At 44.5% G+C, this 25,801-nt stretch overlaps 1 protein-coding gene across 1 annotated transcript in view; it reads right to left on the reverse strand.

The window, feature by feature from the left end:
- HYDIN (HYDIN axonemal central pair apparatus protein) overlaps positions 1-25,801 on the reverse strand; it is a 1,819,717-nt gene that overhangs the window by 1,207,106 nt on the left and 586,810 nt on the right. Inside the window, exons 21-23 of the mRNA XM_029609235.1 lie at positions 22,934-23,077; positions 7,779-7,922; positions 4,548-4,861 (exon numbers count right to left, since the gene is read on the reverse strand). Coding sequence (XP_029465095.1) covers positions 4,548-4,861; positions 7,779-7,922; positions 22,934-23,077 — 602 coding nt within the window. The remainder of the gene's footprint in view (positions 1-4,547; positions 4,862-7,778; positions 7,923-22,933; positions 23,078-25,801) is intronic.

Here is a 25,801-nt window from a genome sequence, read left to right on the forward strand (position 1 = left end):
GCCCTGCGAATCTGGCAAAGGAAACTCTTTCAGTTTATATGGAAGAGAAAACCTCCCAGGGTTTCCCGCAATGTTTTATACAAAGACAAGGTCCGCGGAGGCCTCAATATACCCAATCTTTATTGGTATTACTCAGCCATTTTACTAGGCGTAATTACCAGCTGGCACTTACAGGGTAACACTAAATCGTGGGTGGCCATAGCGCAGGCGAGATCGGACCCTGTACCGTTAACAGCTAGGGTTTGGTGGCGAGACCTGGGGAAGGGTACGTTCAAGGCCCTTACCCCGTTCACACAAGCGGTTCTCCGGCACTGGGGGATCTGGAGGGAGCGAATGGTGGGAACCAAGAGTGTATTTCCACTCACTTCCTTTTTAATGCACCCTCGCTTTCCACCGGGGCAGGATCCCGGTTTTGCTAGGAGATGGCGACAATTAGGAGTTACCACGGCGGGTCAATTCTTTCAGGGGTCTCAGCTGATCCCCGCAACTGATTTCCAAGTTACATATGACCTTTGCCCCTTTGCCCCAGGTGCCCCTTTGCCCCAGGTGCCCCAGGTGCCCCTTTGCCCCAGGTGCCCCTTTGCCCCAGGTGCCCCTTCCGACCTGAGGAAATTACCCATTTCCTCAGGTCGGAAGGGGCACCTGGGGCATGGTCGCAGGGCAAGACACTGTATGAGTCGCTTTGTGAACGGGCTCAACCGGTGTCTAAGCCCATCTCTCGCCTATATATGCTTATTAATAGCGGTCCTAAAGTAAAAATGGGATATCAAACTAAGTGGAAAAGAGATCTGGGTGCATCTCTTTCGGACGCCGAATGGGAACAATGCCATATGACTATGGGGCGGGGTTCTGTTTCCGCCTCTATTAAGGAGATCAGTTACAAACTGCTATATAGGTGGTATATGGCACCAGTAAGACTGCATTGTATACAACCCCAGCTCAGTGAACAATGCTGGCGTCAGTGTGGCGAGAAGGGAACCTTCTTTCATATGTGGTGGCTATGCAACAAAATCCAGAGGTTATGGTCCGCAGTGACACAGTATATATCCACTTTATTGGGGGTGGAGGTTCCGCTTGACCCTAAGGGATGTCTGCTAGGCTTGATGGGGTGATTTGGGGGCGACAAACAGCGGAGACTTGCCCTGCATATCTTCATAGCTGCCAGGTGTGAAATTGCCTTTAGATGGAAAGGGGATGCAGCTCCTAGCCTGGCACAGGTATTATCCAGATTGGATAGAGTTTACCATTTGGAATATCTGACAGCGGTTACACATGACCGAGTCAATAAATTTCATGTTATTTGGGATCCGTACCGAGTCTGGCAACAAAAACAGTAGTCCCCAGTAATGCTAGTTTCTGACTTGGAGTTCGCTTAGAGCACCGTAATATGGACGGCGGGGTGGGTGGGGTGGGAGAGGGGGGGGGGCATATCGGGGGGAAAAAACCGGGGGAGCAGTTCAATACCATACGCCACACAGGTTGATATTTGGGAACAGTTTATTATACTTATGCACACAACGCTATAACGTTTGTAACTGTAAAGAGCATAATATATGTACACTTGTGCAAAAGGTTGTGTTATACTGTCGGGGCAGTTGAATGTTCTTCTTTTGAAGCTCTTTTGTATCTTTGTGTTGTACGAGCTTAAATAAAAAATTTCAAAAAAAAAAAGAAGCAGGCAGTAGTCAGTCATATCCAAGGTCCAGGTCAGGACTGAAACCAGGTATCTGTCCAAGGGAGGAGATGAGGGACAGATAGGCAGAGCAGGCAGGTGAGGACAAGAACAGGCAGCCAGTGTAGATGAAGCAGACAGGGATGAAGACAGAAAACCAACCGAAGATAGTAGGACAAGACTGGAGATGGCTGGATGAAGACTGAAGACAAGGCTGGACTGCTGAAGCAAAATGCACTACGTGAAGTACCTGGATCTGCTGCTGAGACAAAGAAGGGCAGTCGGTGAGGTTCTTTAATAGGAACCAGGCCACTGATGTCATCTTCGGGTGCCATGGCCTTTTCCCGCCGCAGGCCTTTTAAAGGTAGGGCCATTAAGTGTGCACGTGCCTAAGGAGGCTGTAGGGATGTGGCAGTCATGGTGGCATCCTGCCGTGCAACGAAGAGGGGAAAGGCCCAGCATCGGGGTGAGTACTCGTCTTGCGGAAGACCCCTGCAAGCCACAAAACTTAAAAGTAATGTTTATTCCTTTGTAATGAATTGACTGTTTTTATGTTTTTGATAGGGTTATATGATTTTTGTGGATCGAAATTTTGTTGGGTAAGAGATTTGGGCTTGTAGATATCAGGAGTGAAGATTTTTTAATATATATATATTTTTTCTTTTAGTACTAATACTGCAGGGGATCCCTGATTTATTGTGCCCCTGAAGCTGAAATAGCAAAACATTTTGGGCTATGCTTTGGATTATATGCTACTGGTTTCATTCTGTTGTTAACTAACAATGATAAAAGATTTTCTGTGAAAATTCTTTCTTCAATTGCTTATTGTGGACAACAAGGTTTTTCCACTATAATTGAATAAGACATTGGATGTTATCTATCTCAGGTGGATAAGATGTTTCAGTATCTCCTTTGATGGTTTGGATATCCTGCATTGGAATTTTTTTTATCATCAATATGAAGTTTCAAAGGAGAATTATATCAACCAATAGTAGCATTGTTTGCACAAGAACAATTAAAACGTTACCCTCCATTGCATCAGATACAAACTTAGGCCTCGATTTTCTAAGGTTGCAGACCTTAGAGAATCCGGCAGAAACAGGGGGCGGGCCTGCGAAAGCCAACAGTGATCGCACCTCCGCGGTACTAACGCTGCCGGCTTTCGCACCCAATAGCGCCATTGTAAAAGGTAGTGCTATTGGGCACGCTACTGCAGCGAAAAGGGTTCTTACCTTTTCGCTGCCAACAAAGTTTCCGCCGCGTCCGCCCCGACCTCGCCCCTACTCCTCTTTCGGGGCCGACTCCACCCCGACTCTGCCCCGATCTAGCTATCACGTGCGATACACTACGAAAATGACCCCCTCAGATTGTAAGCCCTCTGGGGATAGGGAAATACTTACAGTACCTGAATGTAATCCACTTTGAAGCGCTGAAAAAAGTGTGAAAAGTATAATATAAATCTAAATTAAAAACTATATCAAATAAATAAATAAAATACATTTGGTGTTCTGACAGAGATAGAGGTCTAGAGGACAAATTGAAAACAGTAGAAGGGAGAGATGTTACTGCCATGGGTCGAGCGCCTGCATCTGAGAGCAAGTGGTTCTGGATATGGTGTCAGGTGGTTTGTGACGTTGACGGGACATAGGTGGGGGGTGTCGCAGAGGAAGAGATGATTCACATAAATCTAAAAAAGCAGAGGATTAAGATGAAGAAATCCCTGGCCAACAATGGAAGTTGAAGACATGGCTGGTGGTGGTTGGAAAGGGGCGCATACTTCGCCAGAGGAAGAATCAGTAAATGCAACTTTTTTCTTTAAAGACCAGGATGTTGAAGACATTCAAGGGTACACAAAACCACATGCATAGTCTATGCGCATGTGGTTTTGTAGTCTTAAATTGCAGGATGGTGCAATTTAGACATGCGTAGTCTTAAATTGCAGGATGGTGCAATTTAGCCCTGTTATCTGTACCCTCTTGTTTGATGTAATTTCCAACTTTGGTTCTATGTAAACCGACGTGATATGTACTAGTACAGGAACATCGGTACATAAAAGCTTTAAATAAATAAATAAAATAAATAAATAAATAAAGTGTCTCTTTGAAATTTTTTTAATTTATTTAATTTCAAATCAGCATTAAATTTGAGATTCTGATTGAATTCCGTTAGTTGGGTAGAGAAGTTATCAATTAGTAGTGAGGATTTTAAAATCTCAATCCTGTTCCTGTAGAGTGGTAGTTTCAACAATAAGCACGATCAAATCAAAAGAGCATTTGTTTAGTATCTGGTTCCACCTAGCCACAAAATCCGGATTCTCTGAATATAAATGACATTCTTTGTTAATTCTCAGTCCCCGTGGGATACGTCGTACCCGAGAATACTCCATCAGGGTTGCAGCATGGAGTTTGGCTCTCGTCACTCGTTTCTGAAGGACGATGGTGTCAGTCCAAGAGGGAGTGGAAGGGAGCGAGGGAGTGTCCATGAAGAAAGGTGGATCAGTAAAAAGGGCTTAGCAATCTTCCTCAGTGAAGTTAAACGTATCTTTAAGAACTGTGCTTTAATACCATACCATTTTTCCTTTCATTAATATCCTGGTTTATAATATGCAGTGCTTTGGCTTTTATTATTTATTTACTGTACTACTTATTGAGCCATGATTAGCAGCAATGCTTGATTTCGCTTAAAACTCTGCATTCAGTTGAGACTCTTTTTAGGAAAATGCAAGTTCTTCTTTTGACTCTTCCTGACACTGTGAATGACTATTTTGTAGCACTATATACTTCCAACTGCAGACTTATGCTTAGTTAAGAAAAAATGTACAATTTGAGAAAAAACAATAAGAAAGGGAAATGAAATATTTCAGTGCTATGTGTACCTGATTTGGTTCTCCCAGTCATCTGTTAGAAAGGACCAGTTGTACTTAACAGGAAGTGGGCTGCAATTGGTCATCTGTATGTACTGTATAACCTCGGTGTCATTCAGAATGCAACCAAAGTCCACCTTGTTGGTTTGGAAGCACAAGTTGGGAAAATGCACCTCTCCATACAGGATCACAAATTCCTTTTGTGGGTGATCTATATACTGGATGGTCAGCATATCTTCCACTATCCGACTATTCAGATCATTTATGTAAGCTGGATTGAACCTGATAGATAGTTCTATTTCTTCACCATTCTGCAATTTAATAGGCTAAATAAAAATAACATGGAGTTAATCAATGCATCTAAAGTCTGAAACCATACATTTTAGTAGTTGACATTATATATGAAGCTATGCTTTTTAAAGATTTAAGTACAATCCATAATGCAGTATTGTATAGTTTTATGTAGATACACAGAAACATAGAACAGGTTAAACCTTTAACAACAAGAAAATTAAATATGTGCCAGAAGTGAAGAAGTATATAATAGGGATCAATAACACTATCATTTGATACAAGTGAGCAGAGCACATACATTCAAATATTTTTGGGAGGGGAAGGATAATTTAAAATATTGTAAAAAGAGAGGGTGGTGGATGCATGGAACAGCCTCCCAGTGGAAGTGGTAGAGACAAAACTTTATCTGAATTCAAGAAAGTATGGGATAAATACAGGGGATCTCTACGGAAGTGATAAGAATTATAAAGCTAAATTAATTGGATGTATGGGCAGACTGGATGAGCCATACGGTCTTTTTCTGCTATCACGTTTCTATATTTCTGTGAGTATTTATGGATTCAATGCACCTCTATAGGTTTGGGCTTTGTTAGGAAAAACCTGGCCAAATATTGGATTGTTCCAGGATATCTACTTTTATAATTACAAAATTCAGCCACTATTTATGTTGTTTTGAAACACTCAAAAAGGTATTTGGAAAGGCTCTAACAAAGGTACTTGGAGTGTGCAGGAAGTAAAGTCTGCCCAAACTCTCCATTATGAGGATAATTTTCAAAGGAACTTTTGCATAAATGGACTTTAAAAAAGGTGATTAGCTCCTTCCTTGTGAGTTCTGAACAGGGATGGGTCTCTTCACTGACAAGAAAGGAGCCAATATGGAGAACTGAATGGTATTTGGTCTGTTCACCACTGAGTGCAGTGAATAAATGAATGAATATTAAGTGCTGGGAGCTGTCAGCACTTAACATCCTCCTACTGGGAGGATGTTAAGAACTTCTCCTTCTCCCGCTGGGTATCAGGCAAACTTTATGGAGCTTGGAGTGGAGATTGGACCTGCGCCTTTTTATTACGTAGGGGATAAGGGAACGGAGTGCAACTGGCCACTACTTTTCTTTACCTTGGGGGAGGCAAAGGAATACGGAACTGAGCTCCACTAGGCCCTTTTTTTGTTATCTTGCAGGTAGGAGGGGGAATCAGGGTGTTGCTGCCAGTGAGTAGCTGTCATGGCTTAACCTGCCTTGCTGACTCAGCATGCCCTGATCCTGTCCACTATGATACCTCCATACCAGTAGAAGACTCCAGTGAGCTCTGTTCCTAGCTACCCGAGCCATCTTGTCACTGGCCACCTGACTCAGCCTGTGATACAGCCTCCTCTTCACCAGGGGTCCTCAATGAGCTTTAACTCCACCCTTGCCAAGCTCTACCTCACTGCTCGCTCTATACCCAAGGTCCAACCCCATTTAACCCTGCCTTGCCAGAACCTACATACCTCTTCATGGAGTCACCCTTGGCTCTCTGACCTGGTTGTTCTTACCTTACTCCATGTCTTGTGGCCTCTGGGCCTTCTTGTATTTTGCTCCATGTCTTGTGGCCTCTGGGCCTTCTTGTATTTTGCTCCTTGTCTTGTGGCCTATATAGGTCTCACCTTGCCTTGCGACCTCCAGGCCTTCTGTCTCCTTGTACCTTGCTCTGTGGTCTACTCAGGCCTTACCTTGCCTTGTGGCCTCCGGGCCTTCTGACTTTGTACCTTGCTCAGTGGCCTATTCAGGCCTTACCCTGCCTTGTGGCCTTACTCTGTGGTCTACTCATGCCTTTCCTTACCTTGTGTTGTGGCCTCCAGGCCCTATGCTTGGCAGCCTATGGGACTTCTGTATTGCTGCCTTTGGGCCGCATTGCTCTTTGTTCTGATTTGTCTTGTCCTTGACCAGTCCTGTCCTGTCTGTCTTGTTTAGCCCTGCCTTTGTCTGGTCTTGACCTGCCCTGCCTATTCCAATTCCTAGTATTCATTCCCTATCTTGCTATTGCAATGCCTTGCCTTGCCCCAGTCTGTATCCAGTCCCAATTTCTACTTATTTTCCTACCCAAGCCTGTGTCTGTATCTAGTCCTTATGCCTGCTTGGTATCCTGTCCAGTTCAGTACCTCAGCTCGCTGCCTGTTCCATACCCAGACCTCTGTTTCCAGTCTCCTCTGTCCACAATGTTCAGCCTGTGCCTGATCTCAGTTCCAGCTTGTGCTTGCCCTGCCTTGTCCAGCCTGTCACTTGTCCAGCCTCATCCAGCTAAGCCCTACCAGTCACCAGACTCAAGGGTTCAATCTGTGGGAGAGGGGGCTAGCTAGGCAGAAGACCAACTCAGCTTCCAACTGGGACCAGCCATGATATTCTCCTGCCGAAGCCAAGCCCTACTGGGCCCTAGAACCCAAGGGCTCAACTGCAGGAGAGGGGGCTGGCTAGACAGAAGACCAGCCCTGCAATTCTGTACTACACCTATGGGGGTGTATCCTAAACCCAGCCAGGCACTCCATGACAGTAGCAGACAAAGGGGGTAGTATTGTTATTCAAAATCGGAGTGACTATAAATGCCAATGAATATCTAGGTAAAGTTACCTGCATAAAGTTATACTGGTTTCTTTGCCATTCACCAAGCTTGTGAATATAGATCTCCATGAGCCTAGGTCTTGCTTATGAACCTCTTCTACCTCTGTATTTATTCATGGTGTGAGGTTTATGGACTTGTACACAGTCTAACTTAAGGGGACTACTTATGGTTTGTACTAATTTTCTTTGTTTGATCTGGTCTATAGATAGGAAACAAGCATGTGTAAGTTACTTTGGGAAACAAATGTAGGGTACCACAGAAAAAAATGTTGTTGGGGTTTTTTTATTTTTAAGTAAAACTGAAAGGTTGTGTATCTAAAGTTAAATAGGTGATTTAACTAAAAGACTATACCTGGAAATCCACTGGCAGTGTGTTCTGCTCCCTGTCACAAATACAGAAGGGTTCCTCCAGAGACAAAAAAACTCTGAGAGGCAGTGAAGAGATGTTTTTCAAAATCAGAGGCCTGTATTGATCTGTTAGGACATCATCAGGAAACTATTAAAACAAAATAGAGTAGATGTCAGAGTGCAAAGCAGAGAAAGAGCAGATATGAAAGACAAAAAATAATTTAAAAAATCAAAGATGATGAAGATTCATAGGTCCTCATTACACTTGTTACTATTAGCATAAAAGGAGGGTAATTTTAAAAGGTATTTCCGTAGGTGAAACAGTGAACAGGCACTGCCAATAACTCTTTAGCGGTATCCAGGCATTTGAGGAGGCTGAAAAGTGCTCCCCTGGGTTTGCCCCCAACCTATAATTTCAAAGGGAAATTACAGGTTGAGGGTTGGCCATCCTGGCCATCCTGCAAATAAAATCAGGGAAGGAAAGATTTTTAGGTGGAGACCTATTGCTGGCCTGTTGCGCAGAAGACCCTGATGAGGGATCAGTATTCCTCAACAGATATCCAAGACCCTAGAATTCTTCAGATTCCAACTCCATTGATTACCTGAGATAGCAGCAATTCTGGAGCCACTTCTGTGCCCTAAAACTTGGCAGGACCAAGAGAGATTGAGGGGTAGGAGAGGCTTCCTGCTCTAAGTCTGTTTGACTAACTTGGCACAGATGGCATCAGGACAAGCTTAGGGACCAGGATTGTGTCCATTGCCAACACATGTACCAAAGAGGAGGCACCAAGAAGAATATTATTCATTGCACCAAGGGGAGTCAAAGTGCTTGATACAAGGACCTCAACATGATTGACAAGCAAACACTTGCTACATTGTGTGCTACTGAACTGTTAATAGGTTTTACCCATATTAAATGCACTTAACATGGGTAAATGCGATATTGAAAATTGATATGATAGCAAATTACATTTAAAGTTACATTTTCCTTTGAAAATTACCCTGTATAATTGTAATAGGTTTTACCTGGCAGCTGCTGTAGCCCACACTCCATGGTGCCCTCTTTAGGACACTACTGCATGCCAATGGATCCTTTGTAGGCACTGACTGAATCAAATGAAAGAGGCAGGCCATGCAGAGGAGGATCTATTTATGGGTGTTCCCTTGTCCTGGTCTATGCATGCATTCTCAGTGCTGTTATTGCACTTTTTTTTCCCTTAGCAGACTGGAGCAGGAGCAGGAGGGGGCCAGGCCCGGAACAATGATATCAGTGCGCCAGAGCAATAGCAGGAGGAGCCCAGCCTGGAACGATGATGTCAGCACATCGGCATTTTTTTTTCATGACGCCTATGAAATTTTGGCACCACAGGCAACTGCCTTCATTGCCGGGCCTGGAGAAGTTGCCATAGATGCTCCATTAATGCCCTCCCCTATGCTCCCACATATGGCCACAAACACTGTTTCTCTCAAGCAGATATGTGCCTTTTATTTGACTCTCAATAGCATCCAGTTTCAAATATATTTACTACCCTTGAAGCTGGTGAAAATCCAGGCCCCAAGCATTTATAGAAGTAATCTTTTACATTTTAAAAATGATATGAAAGCCAGCGGGAGTCAACCATCATTTGCTCTACCACATAATACCCCCAGAAAAAATGTTAACATCCTCCCCTTATTTTGCTTTTATTGACCCAGCCTTTTCCTTCTACTCCTTGTGTTTCCAGCTCAATCTTTTTTGGCCTCTACAAATGCTACAGCACCATCATTTGCAACTATCCAGATTTTTCCCACACATTTTTAATTTCTTACAAATCTAACCCAACCACTGGACTGCCAATCACAAGCCAGCAGTCATAGACCCATTATGAATGTACCTTTGAGTATGGCCAATGGATGCCACAATGATTTGAGATCTCTCCCTAGGGCTGACTCTCTTTCCTATTTTTAAGTCCTATCTAAATGTCCCATTCAAAAGTAACTTTTAAAAGGGGATTGTGGCATTCATCTTTTAAAAACTGTTTTACTCTACCCAAATCCCTACACAATATGCATATTCAGTCCGATGCAATATCAGTGCAAACTGGGCGCACGCCTTTTGAATGCATGCACATCCACCTGTCCAGGGTTCTCGATGCAATAGGCAAATGAGCTGCCATGCTAAAAAGGACGCAAAATGGGTAATTTGTGCATCTTTAGCGCTCTGCATTGGGCACACAGGAGAAGAGGCTGTGCGTCTAGAACAAGTTGCCCAGAGCTCCCTCCCCACCACCAGCAGCACTGTTCCTTGTCAGTGAAAGGACTAATCGCTTTCAGGGGTTAGTCTTTTCACTGACACGTGACAGTGAATGGCCTAATTGGCAGGAAGTGAAAGAGTGAATAAATTAATATTAAGTGTCGGGCACTTGATATTCATTCCTTCACTTACTGTTGGCAGGGGTTACGATTGGGCCAGTCCTTGGGGTTGCTGCTTTCTGTGGTTCCCCCTATGAGGAACCACAGAAAGCAGGATTTATTTTGGGTGTGTGGGGGGGGGGGGGGTGTTAAGCCCTTGAGCGGGACATAATTCTGTTTTCTGTGAAATGATACTGCTTCCGGGCAGGCATTAAATTTGCAGCGTTAAAATGGGTGCTGTGGCTGCATGGCAATTTCATGGAATTTGCATGTGACGAGCGCTATTAGCTATGCACTCCATTGGACGCGTGTTTTGAACGCACTAATCTCGGTACTGCATCAGGGGTTATTTTATCATGTCCAACCGCGAGTTAAGCGGCATGCTGATCTGGGTGCCTGATATTACATTGGCCTGATTAAGGATAACTTTCAAACAAAATGCACGTGGCAGTTTGTACATATACATGTGTATATGGCTGAGAGATAATCTATGCTAGTATTTTATAACCCACAATTATGGTGTATATGCAAGTTTTATAAAATATGCATATCTCTACCCCACAACATATGCACACATGCAAGGTTATGTGCAAAATACATACTGGGCCAGATTTTCAAAGGGGTACGCGCGTAAGATATGCGTGTACCCCCCGAAAACCTGCCCGAAGTTCCCCCTGTGCGCGCCAAGCCTATGTTGAGTAGGCTCGGCGGCGCGCGCTAGCCCCGGGACGCGCGTAAGTCCTGGGGCTTTCCGGGGGGGGGGGGGGGGGGGCATGTTGGGGGCGTGCCGCGGTGGTGCTTCATTTGGGGGCGGGGCCGTGGGTGTGGTTTCGGCCCGGGGGCATTTCGGGGGGCGTGGCCGAGGCCTCCGAAACAATTCCCAGGCCTGGGAATTGCACGCTTGCAGCCGGCCCGGCGCATGCAATTTACGCTTGCCTAGGGCAGGCATAACTTCAGCAACAAAGGTGGGGGGGTTAGGTAGGGCTGGGGGGGTGGGTTAGGTAGGGGAAGGGAGGGGAAGGGAGGGGAAGGTGCGGGGGGGGGGGTGGAAGGAAAGTTCCCTCCGAGGCTGCTCCGATTTCGCGCGTATCTATTAAAATCCTGCATACTCTTGTTTGCGCCTGGTGTGCGAACAAAAGTATGCATGTGCGCAAATTTGTAAAATCTACCCCACAATGTATTGAAATAATATATATCAATGTACTGAATCTATGTACTTTTCCTATTTTTGAAATATATATAGACATATTTTATGTGCAAAAATAAAGTTGGACTTAATTGTAGAAATTGTATTTTAAAATATGTATGCATCAAGAAAATGATCAGTTTTACCAGTTCACCCAGTCCGTTTCACAGTCATTGAGACCCTCCTGATTCTTCAGCCTGAATTCCCCTCATTCACCTAGAAGTTCCACCCAGTTAGTACTACACAATAAACATTTTAATATCATTTATGCCAAATAATTTGTAGGTGTATGTTAAGGAGGCATTCCCAGGAGATGTTTTGGGTAGTATTGAAAACAACACACAAAGAATAAATTTCAAATAACTCTGCGCAGCCCCATATACACGTATATATGGCTGTGCAGAGATCTACTACAGTAAACCTGAACAAATCAAGTATATGCAGATTATAATATATGTCTACTTCCCAATGTATGCGGGTATATTTAGTTATGTGCAAATAATGTCAATGCATGGAATGCATGTAATTTTCCTGTTTTATAAACGTACATGTGTATATTTTATGTGTGAAAAAAAAAACACGTAAAACTGATTTATATGCAAAAGTCAGTATATTGTAAAACATGTGCATGTAATTGAAATAATCAGTTTGCTGATATCGCCAGCAGTTTAACCAGTCCTGACTCTGTGCGCAAAAGTAACCGTCATCAAAGATACAACATTCTAAATCAGGTACTTCAGGTCACAGGAGCACAGCAGCTCAAAGAGAGCTTTCATCAGTTGGGACAAAACCATGTTGAGGTCCTATGACATGTTGAGGTCCTATGACACAACAACATTACCTGAATGTAAACTAATGTGATATCTCATATCGAATGTTGGTATATAAAAATAATAAATAAACAAATAAAGAAATAAATAAAGAAATAAATAAATAGGAGATTTCAAATGAAACAGACCCTGCATAAAACATACAACTAGAGGCTGTGGGCCGGATTTTCAAAAGGTTATGCGCGCCAGGCCTACTTTAAAAAGGCCTGGTGTCACGCATAAAGCCCCGGGACGTGTGTAAGTCCCGGGGCTTGTAAAAAGAGGTGGTCTGGGGCGGGGAGGGCAGGGAGGGGGCGGGGTAGGGGAATGGCCAGAGGCCTCTGCATGGCTGCTGTGCCGGGGATCACGTGCTGGCAGTTGGCCGGCACGCGCAACTTACTTCAGCCCCCAGGGCTGAAGTAAATTTTACAACAAAAAAAGAAGACAAAAAAGGTAGGGGGGGGAAAGGGCAGGGGAGGTAAGGGAAGGGAAGTGGGGTGGGAGAGTAGGGAACAGGGGAAGGCAGCGCGGCTCGGCACATGCAAGGTGCACAATTGTGCACCCCCTTGTGCGCGCCAACCCCCGATTTTATAACATGCGTGCGCATGTTATAAATCGGGTGTACATGTGCATGTGCCGGGTACAAACAAAAAACAAACTTTGAAATGTTTGTATGCTAATGCCAGAAGTCTAAGAAGTAAGATGGGAGAATTAGAATGTATGGCAGTAAATGATGACATAGACTTAATTGGCATCTCAGAGACATGGTGGAAAGAGGATAACCAATGGGACAGTGCTATACCGGGGTACAAATTATATCGCAATGACAGAGAGGAGCACTCGGGAGGAGGTGTGGCGCTTTATGTCCGGGATGGTATAGAGTCCAACAGGATAAACATCCTGCATGAGACTAAATACAAAATTGAATCTTTATGGGTAGAAATCCCTTGTGTGTCAGGGAAGACTACAGTGATAGGGGTATACTACCGTCCACCTGGTCAAGATGGTGAGATGGACAGTGAAATGCTAAGAGAAATTAGGGAAGCTAACCAAATTGGTAGTGCAGTAATAATGGGAGACTTCAATTACCCCAATATAGACTGGGTAAATGTATCATCGGGTCACACTAGAGAGATAACGTTCCTGGATGGAATAAATGATAGCTTTATGGAGCAATTGGTTCAGGAACCGACGAGAGAGGGATCAATTTTAGATCTAATTCTCAGTGGAGCACAGGACTTGGTGAGAGAGGTAACGGTGGTGGGGCCGCTTGGCAATAATGATCATAATATGATCAAATTTGATTTAATGACTGGAAAAGGAACAGTGTGCAAATCCAAGGCTCTCGTGCTAAACTTTCAAAAGGGAAACTTTGAGAAAATGAGAAAAATTGTTAGAAAAAAAACTGAAAGGAGCAGCTACAAAAGTAAAAAATGTCCAAGAGGCGTGGTCATTGTTAAAAAATACCATTCTAGAAGTACAGTCCAGATGTATTCCACACATTAAGAAAGGTGGAAAGAAGGCAAAACGATTACCGGCATGGTTAAAAGGGGAGGTGAAAGAAGCTATTTTAGCCAAAAGATCTTCATTCAAAAATTGGAAGAAGGATCCAACAGAAGAAAATAGGATAAAGCATAAACATTGGCAAGTTAAATGTAAGACATTGATAAGACAGGCTAAGAGAGAATTTGAAAAGAAGTTGGCTGTAGAGGCAAAAACTCACAGTAAAAACTTTTTAAAATATATCCGAAGCAGAAAGCCTGTGAGGGAGTCAGTTGGACCGTTAGATGATCGAGGGGTTAAAGGGGCACTTAGAGAAGATAAGGCCATCGCGGAAAGATTAAATGATTTCTTTGCTTCGGTGTTTACTGAAGAGGATGTTGGGGAGGTACCCGTAATGGAGAAGGTTTTCATGGGTAATGATTCAGATGGACTGAATCAAATCACGGTGAACCTAGAAGATGTGGTAGGCCTGATTGACAAACTGAAGAGTAGTAAATCACCTGGACCGGATGGTATACACCCCAGAGTTCTGAAGGAACTAAAAAATGAAATTTCAGACCTATTAGTAAAAATTTGTAACTTATCATTAAAATCATCCATTGTACCTGAGGACTGGAGGATAGCAAATGTAACCCCAATATTTAAAAAGTGCTCCAGGGGCGATCCGGTAAACTACAGACCGGTTAGCCTGACTTCAGTGCCAGGAAAAATAGTGGAAAGTGTTCTAAACATCAAAATCACAGAACATATAGAAAGACATGGTTTAATGGAACAAAGTCAGCATGGCTTTACCCAGGGCAAGTCTTGCCTCACAAATCTGCTTCACTTTTTTGAAGGAGTTAATAAACATGTGGATAAAGGTGATCCGGTAGATAAAGTATACTTGGATTTTCAGAAGGCATTTGACAAAGTTCCTCATGAGAGGCTTCTAGGAAAAGTAAAAAGTCATGGGATAGGTGGCGATGTCCTTTCGTGGATTGCAAACTGGCTAAAAGACAGGAAACAGAGAGTAGGATTAAATGGGCAATTTTCTCAGTGGAAGGGAGTGGACAGTGGAGTGCCTCAGGGATCTGTATTGGGACCCTTACTGTTCAATATATTTATAAATGATCTGGAAAGAAATACGACGAGTGAGATAATCAAATTTGCAGATGACACAAAATTGTTCAGAGTAGTTAAATCACAAGCAGATTGTGATAAATTGCAGGAAGACCTTGTGAGACTGGAAAATTGGGCATCCAAATGGCAGATGAAATTTAATGTGGATAAGTGCAAGGTGATGCATATAGGGAAAAATAACCCATGCTATAATTACACAATGTTGGATTCCATATTAGGTGCTACAACCCAAGAAAGAGATCTAGGTGTCATAGTGGATAATACATTGAAATCGTCGGTGCAGTGTGCTGCGGCAGTCAAAAAAGCAAACAGAATGTTGGGAATTATTAGAAAAGGAATGGTGAATAAAACGGAAAATGTCATAATGCCTCTGTATCGCTCCATGGTGAGACCGCACCTTGAATACTGTGTACAATTCTGGTCGCCGCATCTCAAAAAAGATATAATTGCGATGGAGAAGGTACAGAGAAGGGCTACCAAAATGATAAGGGGAATGGAACAACTCCCCTATGAGGAAAGACTAAAGAGGTTAGGACTTTTCAGCTTGGAGAAGAGACGACTGAGGGGGGATATGATAGAGGTGTTTAAAATCATGAGAGGTCTAGAACGGGTAGATGTGAATCGGTTATTTACTCTTTCAGATAGTAGAAAGACTAGGGGGGCACTCCATGAAGTTAGCATGGGGCACATTTAAAACTAATCGGAGAAAGTTCTTTTTTACTCAATGCACAATTAAACTCTGGAATTTGTTGCCGGAGGATGTGGTTAGTGCAGTTAATATAGCTGTGTTTAAAAAAGGATTGGATAAGTTCTTGGAGGAGAAGTCCATTACCTGCTATTAAGTTCACTTAGAGAATAGCCACTGCCATTAGCAATGGTTACCTGGAATAGACTTAGTTTTTGGGTACTTGCCAGGTTCTTATGGCCTGGATTGGCCACTGTTGGAAACAGGATGCTGGGCTTGATGGACCCTTGGTCTGACCCAGTATGGCATTTTCTTATGTTCTTATGTTCTTATGTTCTCCAAGCGGCTGGAACCGCGGACTTGTTTCACCACGCGGCTCGGAGGCCACCCCGGATCGTCCTCTTCACCGCGGCTGGAGCCGCGGACTTTCTGCCTCTCTTCGTGGCTCGGGACCGCCGCCGATGTCATCTGATCTTCGCGGCACGAAGGCCGCAAGCCCCGAGCTCGAGTAGTGGCTGGAGCCGCCCCTGGGCCTCCTACAGTGGCTGGAGCCGCTGCCGTCATCGGGCCTGCTCCTCAGGCCCGGCCCTGCGTCTCTACGCACAGACGCTGTGCAGGCCGCTGTCCACGGTCCTGCACATCCCTGCTTCCTGCTCCTTAGGCGCCGGTGCGCGCCTCTCTGCAAGATTTAAAGGGCCAGGCACAGGAAGTGTGCTGGCCCCACCTAGGGAGTGGACTTCCTGCTTCAGCCCTATAAAGGGCTGCTCCGTCAGTACGTTTTTGCCTTGCATCGGAGTTGCTTCACTCTGGAGGCTCCTGCCTGCCAGAGCTCCGTCAGGTCTTCTACATCATCTCCATGGAGTTCTTGTTGTTACGTCATGCCATGTCAAGTTACGTCTTCCTTGCCTGAGGTCCCTGTCCAGGTGTCCTGGTGTCTCGCTTTGATCCTCCGTTTCCTGATGTTTCAGGTTCCTTGATGTCCTGCTCCTGTGTCTTTGTCTTCAGCGCTCTTGAATCTTCTGGTTAGGCCGGGGGTCCCTCAGATGATGTCTTGCCCAAGCGTGAACTAGCCTACAGGTGGACAAGTGTCCTGTGCTCCTGAGCCGTCATGTCCTGCCAGCCGTAGGTGGAGCTTCGGACAACACTGGCTTCGTCGTTGGAGTTCTGCTTCGACTGGACCCTTCCCTGCGCTCGTCCCGTTCTCAGCGTGGTCCGTGACCAGCTTCTTCGGACTGTGTAGGGCGCGCAGTGGGACAGGGTGGTCCGCGACTCAGTCCCGCGGGTGGGCTGAGTAGGGCGCCCTGAGAGACAGTGCCAATGTCCTTCCGCCCAGCTTCTTGTCTCGTCTGGACGTTGCCAGTTCCTCGTCTCGTCTTGGATGCCGGTGCATCACTCTTGGTATCATGTCTTGTTCCTGATGTCGTCGCATTGACCCTGGTCCGGGATGCCGTCACATCGACCACTGGTCCGTGATGTCTTCGCATCAGCGTTGGTGTCGTCTTCATCCGCTATGTCGTTGCATCGATCCTGCTGTCAAGTCTTCGTCTGCGATGCGGTTGCATCGATCCTACTGTCATGTCTTCGTACGTGATGCTGTTGCATCGATCATGCTGTCATGTCTTCGTGTCAAGGCCCGTCTGCCCCTCGACCTCAGGCCAGGCCTGCTGCTCCATGCTGTTCCATGCAGCAGGTCCGAAAGGGCTCAGAATGGTCGGAGGACCATTCACATTCCAACATCATCTGTTGTTGGCCTTGGAGCTTGCAGGCCTGGTAGAGGGTCAGACCGTTAGCCATGGTGGAACAGGCCATCAACCCTCGGTCCATTCCTTGACTCTTCTGCGGTTGGGCTAAGGCCCAAGGGCACACTAAAAACACCCCCAGTTGTCATAAACATAGTGCGTCCGTCTAGGTCGCCATCTTGGCTCTTCCCCCCAGAAAGCTAGTTAAAATTTGTAACCTATCATTGCAATCATCCATTGTACCTGCAGACTGGAGGGTGGTCAATGTAACCCCAATATTTAAAAAGGGCTCCAGGAGTAATCCAGGAGACTATAGACAAGTGAGCCTGAATTCAGTGCCGGGAAAAATAGTGGAAACCATTCTAAAGATCAAAATCACAGAACATATAGGAAGACATGGTTTAATGGAACACAGTCAACATGGATTTACCTAAGGCATGTCTTGCCTCACAAATCTGCTTCATTTTTCTGAAGGGGTTAATAAACATGTGGATAAAGGTGAGCCAGTAGATGTAGTGTATTTGGATTTTCAGAAGGCATTTGACAAAGTCCCTCATGAGAGGCTTCTAAGGAAACTAAAAAGTCATGGGATAGCAGGCAGTGTCCATTCATGGATTACAAACTGGTTGAAAGACAGGAAACAGAGAGTATGATTAAATGGTCAGTTTTCTCAGTGGAAAGGGGTAAACAGTGGAGTGTCTCAGGGATCTATGCTTGGACTAGTGCTTTTCAATATATTTATAAATGATCTGGAAAGGAATATGATGAGTGAGGTAATCAAATTTGCAGATGATACAAAATTATTCAGAGTAGTAGTTAAATCACAAGCGGATTGTAAGAAATTGCAGGAGGACCTTGCGAGACTGGAAGATTGGACATCCAAATGGCAGATGAAATTTAATGTGGATAAGTGCAAGGTGATGCATATTGGGAAAAATATTTATGCTGTAATTACACAATGTTAGGTTCCATATTAGGAGCTACCACCCAGGAAAAAGATCTAGGTATCATAGTGGATAATACATTGAAATCATCGGCTCAGTGTGCTGCAGCAGTCAAAAAAGCAAACAGTATGTTAGGAATTATTACGAAGGGAATGGTGAATGAAATGGAAAATGTCATAATGCCTCTGTATCGCTCCATGGTGAGACTGTACCATGAGTACAGTGTACAATTCTAGTCGCCACATCTCAAAAAAGATATAGTTGCAATGGAGAAGGTTCAGAGAAGGGCGACTAAAATGATAAAGGGGATGGAGCAGCTTCCCTATGAGGAAAGGCTAAAGAGGTTAGGGCTATTCAGCTTGGAGAAGAGACAACTGAGGGTGTATATTATAGAGGTGTTTAAAATCATGAGAGGTTTAGAATGGGTAAATATGAATCGTTTATTTACTCTTTCGGATAATAGAAGGTCTAGAGGGCACTCCATGAAGTTAGAAAGTAGCACATTTAAAACTAATCAGAGAACATTTTTTTCACTCAACGCACAATTAAGCTCTGGAATTTGTTGCCAGAGGATGTAGTTAGTGCAGTTAGCTGGGTTTAAAAAAGGTTTGGATAAGTTCATGGAGGAGAAGCCTATTAACTGCTATTAATCAAGTTGTCTTAGAGAAAAGCCACTTCTATTACCTACATCAGTAGAATGGGATCTACTTAGTGTTTGTGGATTGGCCACTGTTGGAAAAAGGATGCTGGGCTTGATGGACCCTTGGTCTGACCCAGTATGGCAATTTCTTATGTTCTCATGTAAATCTTCAGTTTTTGTAATGTGTGCGTGAAGGAAATTGCCAGTTTTACTAATTAGTCCATCAGTTTGTGCAGTCTATCTCTAGGTCATCAAGACCTTCCTGATTCTTTAGCCTGAACTTCCCCCAGTTTACCCTGACCAGGGGCAGATTGCAGGAAAATATCAGCCCGGGGGATTTTTTTCAGAACCAGCCCACGGGGTAATAGACTTCCTTGTGCGCTTTTTCTGTAGCACATGCTTCAGCAGCTTGCCCTTAAGAGGTACATCATGTGACCTGGAACCTGGCAGAAAAGAGCTTAAAAGTCTCCAACATAAATTTCATATTTTCCTTAAATAACTAAGTAGTAGAACACATTCTAGGCCTATTGTAAAGCATGTTGGGTGTTGGGCCCGGCCCTCAGAAAGCCATGGGTAAACAGAATTACATTACAATACAATAATTCTCCGAGGACAAGCAGGATGGTACTCCTCAAACATGGGTGACATCATCGGATGGAGCCCAGTCCGGAACTTTGATTTCAAAGATTCTAAACCTTTCAAACATGCCCTACTGAGCATGTGCAGCTTTAGTTATCACCCTGCCCCCTAGGCAGAGTCCCTCAGTCTCTTTTTTTCCATGGAGCCGTGTGATCACTGGAGCCGTATGTGTCACAGTATTCAGCTTTGCTCTCTCTCGTCACAGTTTTTTAAACTGATTTTTTTCTAGAGTTGCAGCTGTTTTTCTAGAGTTGCAGCTGTTTTTCTTTCCTTTACCTTATGGTAGTTTTATTTTCTTTTTCTTTTTTCCTCTTCTTTCAACTGTCTGCCAACCACATGGTGGGCCTTAGTCTCTGTGCAACCTGGCAAAGTCTATTACTATCCCTTATTAAATAAATATTGCTCCTGCAGTTTAGTATCTTTGTCCTCTCCTTGCTCTGTCTGTTTTTGTACCTTTGTCAGGTGGTGGCAAGACTTAATGAATGCAGTTTGTGGGTGATCTGTGTAGGCAGCTGATCCTGGGAACTCACCTGAGTTCTACCCAGGCAGGAGTTTCATGTCGTTTCACCGATCAATCAGCATCGATGGAGGTTCAGACAGTAAAGAGATTGAGGACCATACTGTTCCTGTGGGGAGGGGAGAGTGTATGCAGAGGATAAGCTGTGATGGCAGTGCAGTCTCTCTGTGAGAGAGGGTGAACAGGAGCCTGGGCAAGCAGCTTGCTGCTGCACCTTCGGGGTCATGCCCAATACGTGCATATCTGTGACCAGTGCACCAATGATCTGACACATCGATGTCAGGACCATGTCAGGGACCAGCACTGCCATGGTCACTCTTGATGCCATTGAGGTGCTGGGGTGCCCTCTATGCCATCGAGATGCGTGACCACCCTCGATGCTGTAAGGGCCACAGGGGTGCCAGCAAGTGCTGTGTATGCTTCGAGCGTGCTGGCTGGGCTTATGAACTATAGACATCAGTGGGCGTCATACTGTCTCGATGCGCCGAAGGAATGGCATTTACCTTAGCGTGATCGAGTACTTTTGGCTTAAATGTGGAGGAGTAACAACACTGACTTCTGTGTCGGGGACCAGGCCTGCCATTGAGCGTCATGGTCCCCTTCAACACCATCAGAGCCATCCTTAATGCCATTGATGCCCTTGCCGTGCCACCCTTGATGCAATCACATTGTGTGGCATCGATGCCGTGGCCACCTTCGATGCCATCACTGTGCGGAGCTGCTTCGATACCACAGATGCCCTCGATGCCATCGAGATGTGGGGTCACCATTGAGGCCATTGGGCAGATTGGCAAGTAATATCATTTGTTGCTGCTCTCTACGATGTCAAGAACCATCGATGAGGCACTGAGATTGCCATTGAGCGCCTTGGTCACCCTCAAAGCCATCGACCACAGAGGTTCCTGAGATCCCTCGAGTGCCACTAAAGCCCTCAGGTGAAGGAATTTCACTGAACTTGGTGCTGCTGAGCACCAAAGTCACCATCTACTTAAGGCACCGGAACACCGAGGCATCCAGGCACAGTGGTCCTTTGCGATGTCCAGATGGGGTACTAAGGGGCTGTCCCACCACTGGCCTACGGTTATACAAACAGTCTAACTTCTGCTAGTCAGCCAGAGTGACTCTCTGCTCTCTTGATTAACACCTTAACACCTTTCCAAGGTGAGTAACTGAACTGAACTTTTCAACCTTTTTACTTAGATTTACACTGCTCCTAGCTTATTTCTAGCTTCTGGCTACTTTTTTTTTTTTAATATACAAACACTCTAACTTCTGCTTATTAGCTGCCTTCTGACTGACTATTTAAAAATACAGTCTAACTTCTGTTTATTCGCTGCCTTACTATTAAAAGCACAAACACACAAACACACTAAATAATATTCCCAAGTAGTTAACTTCGCCCCAATACTTTTAAAAAAGAAAATTTCCCAAGCAAAAACTTACAGATTCCTTTCAGCCACCAGTAAGGTGATCCTCTCCTCTCAGTGCTCCCACTGGATTGAATTGTTGTATGCAATTGACCTATGTTACAGCCATATACATCAAATAAAGATCTTGTTTCTCGAATAGTGGTGTGAAATAGAGTTCTTTCACAGGTTCAGCCAAAATTGGGGGGAGGGGTGGGCATCGAGTATGCTGGGAGGAGGAGAAGAGTTACACCTATCACAGTTGAGGAGCCGATCACTTCCACTTCCAGGGTGACCACACCTGGGACGGTGCACTGCCTCTGGAGCTCACAGGAGCAGTACAGAAGGGTGGAGGCTGGGGGCGGGCTGGACACCACAATATAAAGGCAGTCCAGCCTGCCCTCCTGCCTCTATATTTTGGGGGGTTTCCCCACAACCCATCCATCTGTGGATTCCTGGCATGTGGTAGAGGTAGGAGAATGCCAAACAGTTGCTACATGGTGAAGCAAGGTTGACCACATCCATGGTTACCCAACAAGTATTGTGTTAAAGTTGCTTGAGTCTGTAATATCAAGTAACTGGTTTTCCTGTTCACTACACTGCATGGGTGGATGAGACTGAGGCGAGTTGCCTGTTGAATGGCTTTGACAGCTGTGACTGGCTTGCTTACCACCAAAAAATCAGGATGTTGTCACACTATAGAGAATATTTATACATTGCAATTAAGGAAAGAAATGCAGGATAACTTGAAGGGAAAGGCTTTGACAGCTCTACGTCCCTGAAAGTAAAACATTGAAAAGAGTTTGCTTCGATGGTCACCTTTGTACCAGCATGATCCTTGCTGAGTGTTTCACCCTATAGGTATTTGAGAAGTTATTCAGCATTGTTTATATTCAGTGATTTAATTTTTGTATGCAGTTGACCTATGAGGCAGACATATACATCCAATAAAGATTTTTTTTCTCAAATAGTGGTGTGAAATAGTTACTTCACAGGTTCAGCTGAAATTAGGAGGAGGAGGGTTGGGGTGGGCAAGACTGGGAAGAGGGAATGAGTTGTATCTGTCACTGTTGTGGCTTAGAAAATTACCCTCATAATAAGTACCCATGATTTAAAATGAAAATACCCAAAAGAGTATAGCTCAATATAAGCAACATGGAATAAAACAGACACCCCAAAAACATATTTTGGAAAATAGGGATTAAATAAAGTATTTACATTTTTTGGACTGTCTGTTTACCTCTCTTCTTGTTTTGTTTTTTTTAACAATGCAAGTAAAATCTGAAAGGAGGTAGGGAAGAGGAGACATGGAGAAGAAAAACAGAGAGAGAAAAGGATAAAGGATAGAAACTAGAAATGCTCAAAGAAGTCAACGGAAGAAGAAACTAAAGAAGGAAAATGAGTAATTTTAGAGACCTCCTAACCAATGAAACTTGAGTCCCTGGGTAGCAAGCTTTTCTTTGGACAAAAGATAAGATAAACACAGTAGGCAACAATCACCTACCTAACATTCGCCACATCTATTCCACTATCTACATATATGTAGGAAAAGCCACACTATAATTCTGTTCACCTACTGACCTTCTTCACAGAGAATTTGAGTTCCTTGGCTGAAAGTTGAAGAAGGGGTGCAATAAATTCACAAGTCACATCCACCTTCATTATCAGTTCCCTTGTAGAGCTTTTGCCAATGAGAGCATGGCAAAGTAATGTTTCCTTCACTACCTGCATAGAAACACATTTACAAAAACAAAATTCATTTTTTAAACCATGTTTTTATGTATAGAGCTATGAAAATATAGAACAAAATTGCCAAGCTACAAATATTTCATCAACTCAGTTAGTAAACTCTATTCTAAACAAAAACTATGTTTTAAGAAACTGCAGGTTTGGTAAAAGTTGGGATTCCACAGTTCAAGGCAGGTTCAAGAATTAGTGTGTATATATCAGTTATGCAAGAACAAAAGACAGCCCATGTTTGCAATGCTAACATCCGGGAGACCAAGGTGGGGGTTACTGTTCTCTCTTTTTACTGCAAACCAATTGCCAAAAATAGCATCTGGGAGCATAAGCACTAAAAGTCGTATAAAAATTGTATTAGTGTGCACATACTAACATTAAACATACACACTAAATTGTTACTTAATATGTAATGTACTAAAAAATTTTTAGCTCAAGCAGTAAAAAATAGCCTCAACAGTGTACACATAGCATTAATGTGTACACTAACCCAAAAAGTATAGGGGGAGAATTTTGAAAGAGTTTCTCCTGCTAATTTCAGGATGTGATGAATGGCGTGTGTGAGCCCTTAGTGCTGTGGCGTAGTTGATGCAGCCTTGTAGGCAAACCTACAAGGCATACGCCAAAAGCTGGTGAACACATTCTGGAGCAGGACAGACTGGAGCTTTGCCTATATCAGCCGCCTCCCCTGCAGGTTGAGCCCTTGGGTTCTGGCAGCCAGAAAGACTTAGGTAGGTCCCTAGGGTTGAGCGAGAGTCCAAGTGCACACCAAAGTCAGGACAGGTAGCAGACAGGAGATACTGGGAAGGATAGGACAGGCAGCAAAAAAGCTTTGGTCAGGTCCAAGGCTAGGGTCAGTTCTAGGCAGCAGGCAAATGTAGTTAGGTCCAAGGCAAGAAGCCAGTACCAGAAGAACCGGCCAAAGAATGGATGACAGGCAAGATGACACTGGATGAGGCAGACAGGGCAAGGCAAGGCTGGATGAGGCAGGCTGGACAAGACAGGCTGGGCATAGTAAGGCTGGACGAGATAGGCTGAGCAAGGCAAGACTGGAACACAGGAACTCAGGAACAACACACACTGATCTACAGAAGACACTTGCTGCTGAGGCAGGATACTGGAGTCATGGCTGGGTTTAAATACATAGTCACGTGATGTCAGAGAGGCGCGTTGGTCCCCAAGCTTCCCGCCATAGCACCAACATAGAGTGCACAGGAAATATTGTGTGCGCTTGAGGGGGGGATGTTGGCGGTGAGAGAATGGTGGCATCAGAGCTGCAAGAGCTCAGTGTGACCGATTGCAAGCGTACCTCGTAGCCAGCAAAACGTAACACAGAAATTAGTTAGTCACCACTGTTATTTTGAAACAGCCCACATAGCAGTGAAGTTTACATGTACATTATACATGCAGAGGTCAATATTCAAAAGCCATTTATATGGATAACTCACAAATTACCCATCTAAATGGCAAGTTTTGCCACATTCAGCAATTTATTTTGCTAAATTAAAGCTGGATAAGTCATTATCCGGCTTTCACCATAGTGCCCATAAGGAGATAGACTGTAGGAAGTTGATTTTAAAAGCATTGTTCATTCAAAAATGCTCATGTATACACGTATGTGAGCAGTGCAAGCAATGCGGATTTTAAAAAGCCACGAAGTATGCCTGTATATACCCATGGTGCCGATCGCCTTTGCCCTCACTATGTCACAGGGAGCGACCGTCGCTCCCTGTGACATAGTGAGGGCAAAGGCGATCGGCGCCATTTTGAAACCAGTCCAGCACCGGCACCGAGGGTATGATTGAAGGGATGGCTCCCGGACCCCCCGCTAGACCACCAGGTACATGTAAAAGGTTTTTGGGGGGGTCGGGAGGGTGGGAGAAGCAAAGGGGTAATTTGTAAAGGATCGGGGTGGTTTTTTTTTTTATCGGGCCATCGGCGCCATTTTTATCAGTGGTAGCCAAAATGGCGCCAATGGCCCGAGAGCGGGAGATCGCACCGGGACACCCCCCCCCCCCCACTGGACCACCAGGTAATTTAACATTTTGTGGGGGTTCGGGAGGGTGGGGGAGGGTAAAGGATTGGTTTTAAAGGGTCGGGGTGGGTTTAGGGGTTGTTTTGGTGTGTCGGTTTTCCCGCCCTTCCCCCAAATAATTCCCGTACTCGATTTAACAATTTTTCACAGTAAATCGGGGGAATTCCTATTGTATCGAGTCCCTTACCGATTAATGATGATTTTAAAATTATCGGACGATAATTTAAATCGTTAAAAAACGATTCACATCCCTAGTGTCTATAGAAGCTCCGATGAAGTCCAACGTCTGGGTAGGTTGAAGGTACGATTTTTCGTAGTTTATAAGAAGACCCAGATTGTCTAGGCAAGTGATCGTGTGAACTAAATTGTCCCGGAGGAGAGTAAAATTGGGAGCCACTAACAGCCAATCATCAAGATAAGGGAATAAATGAACCCCCTGCCGACGGAGATGTGCCATCACTACCGCTAGACATTTTCTGAACACTCTGGTGGCGGAGGAGAGACCAAACGGGAGAACCTTGTATTGAAAATGTCTCTTCTCCGCTTGAAAACAGAGGTAATTCCAAGACTTGGGATGCATTGGTATGTGGGCATATGCATCTTTTAGATCTATGGAGCACATCCAGTCCCCGGGCTGTAGGAAGGGAAGAATGGATTCGAGAGAAGTCATTTTC

Source organism: Rhinatrema bivittatum, chromosome 7 (genome assembly GCF_901001135.1).
Source record: "Rhinatrema bivittatum chromosome 7, aRhiBiv1.1, whole genome shotgun sequence".
Classification (NCBI taxonomy): Eukaryota; Metazoa; Chordata; class Amphibia; order Gymnophiona; family Rhinatrematidae; genus Rhinatrema; species Rhinatrema bivittatum.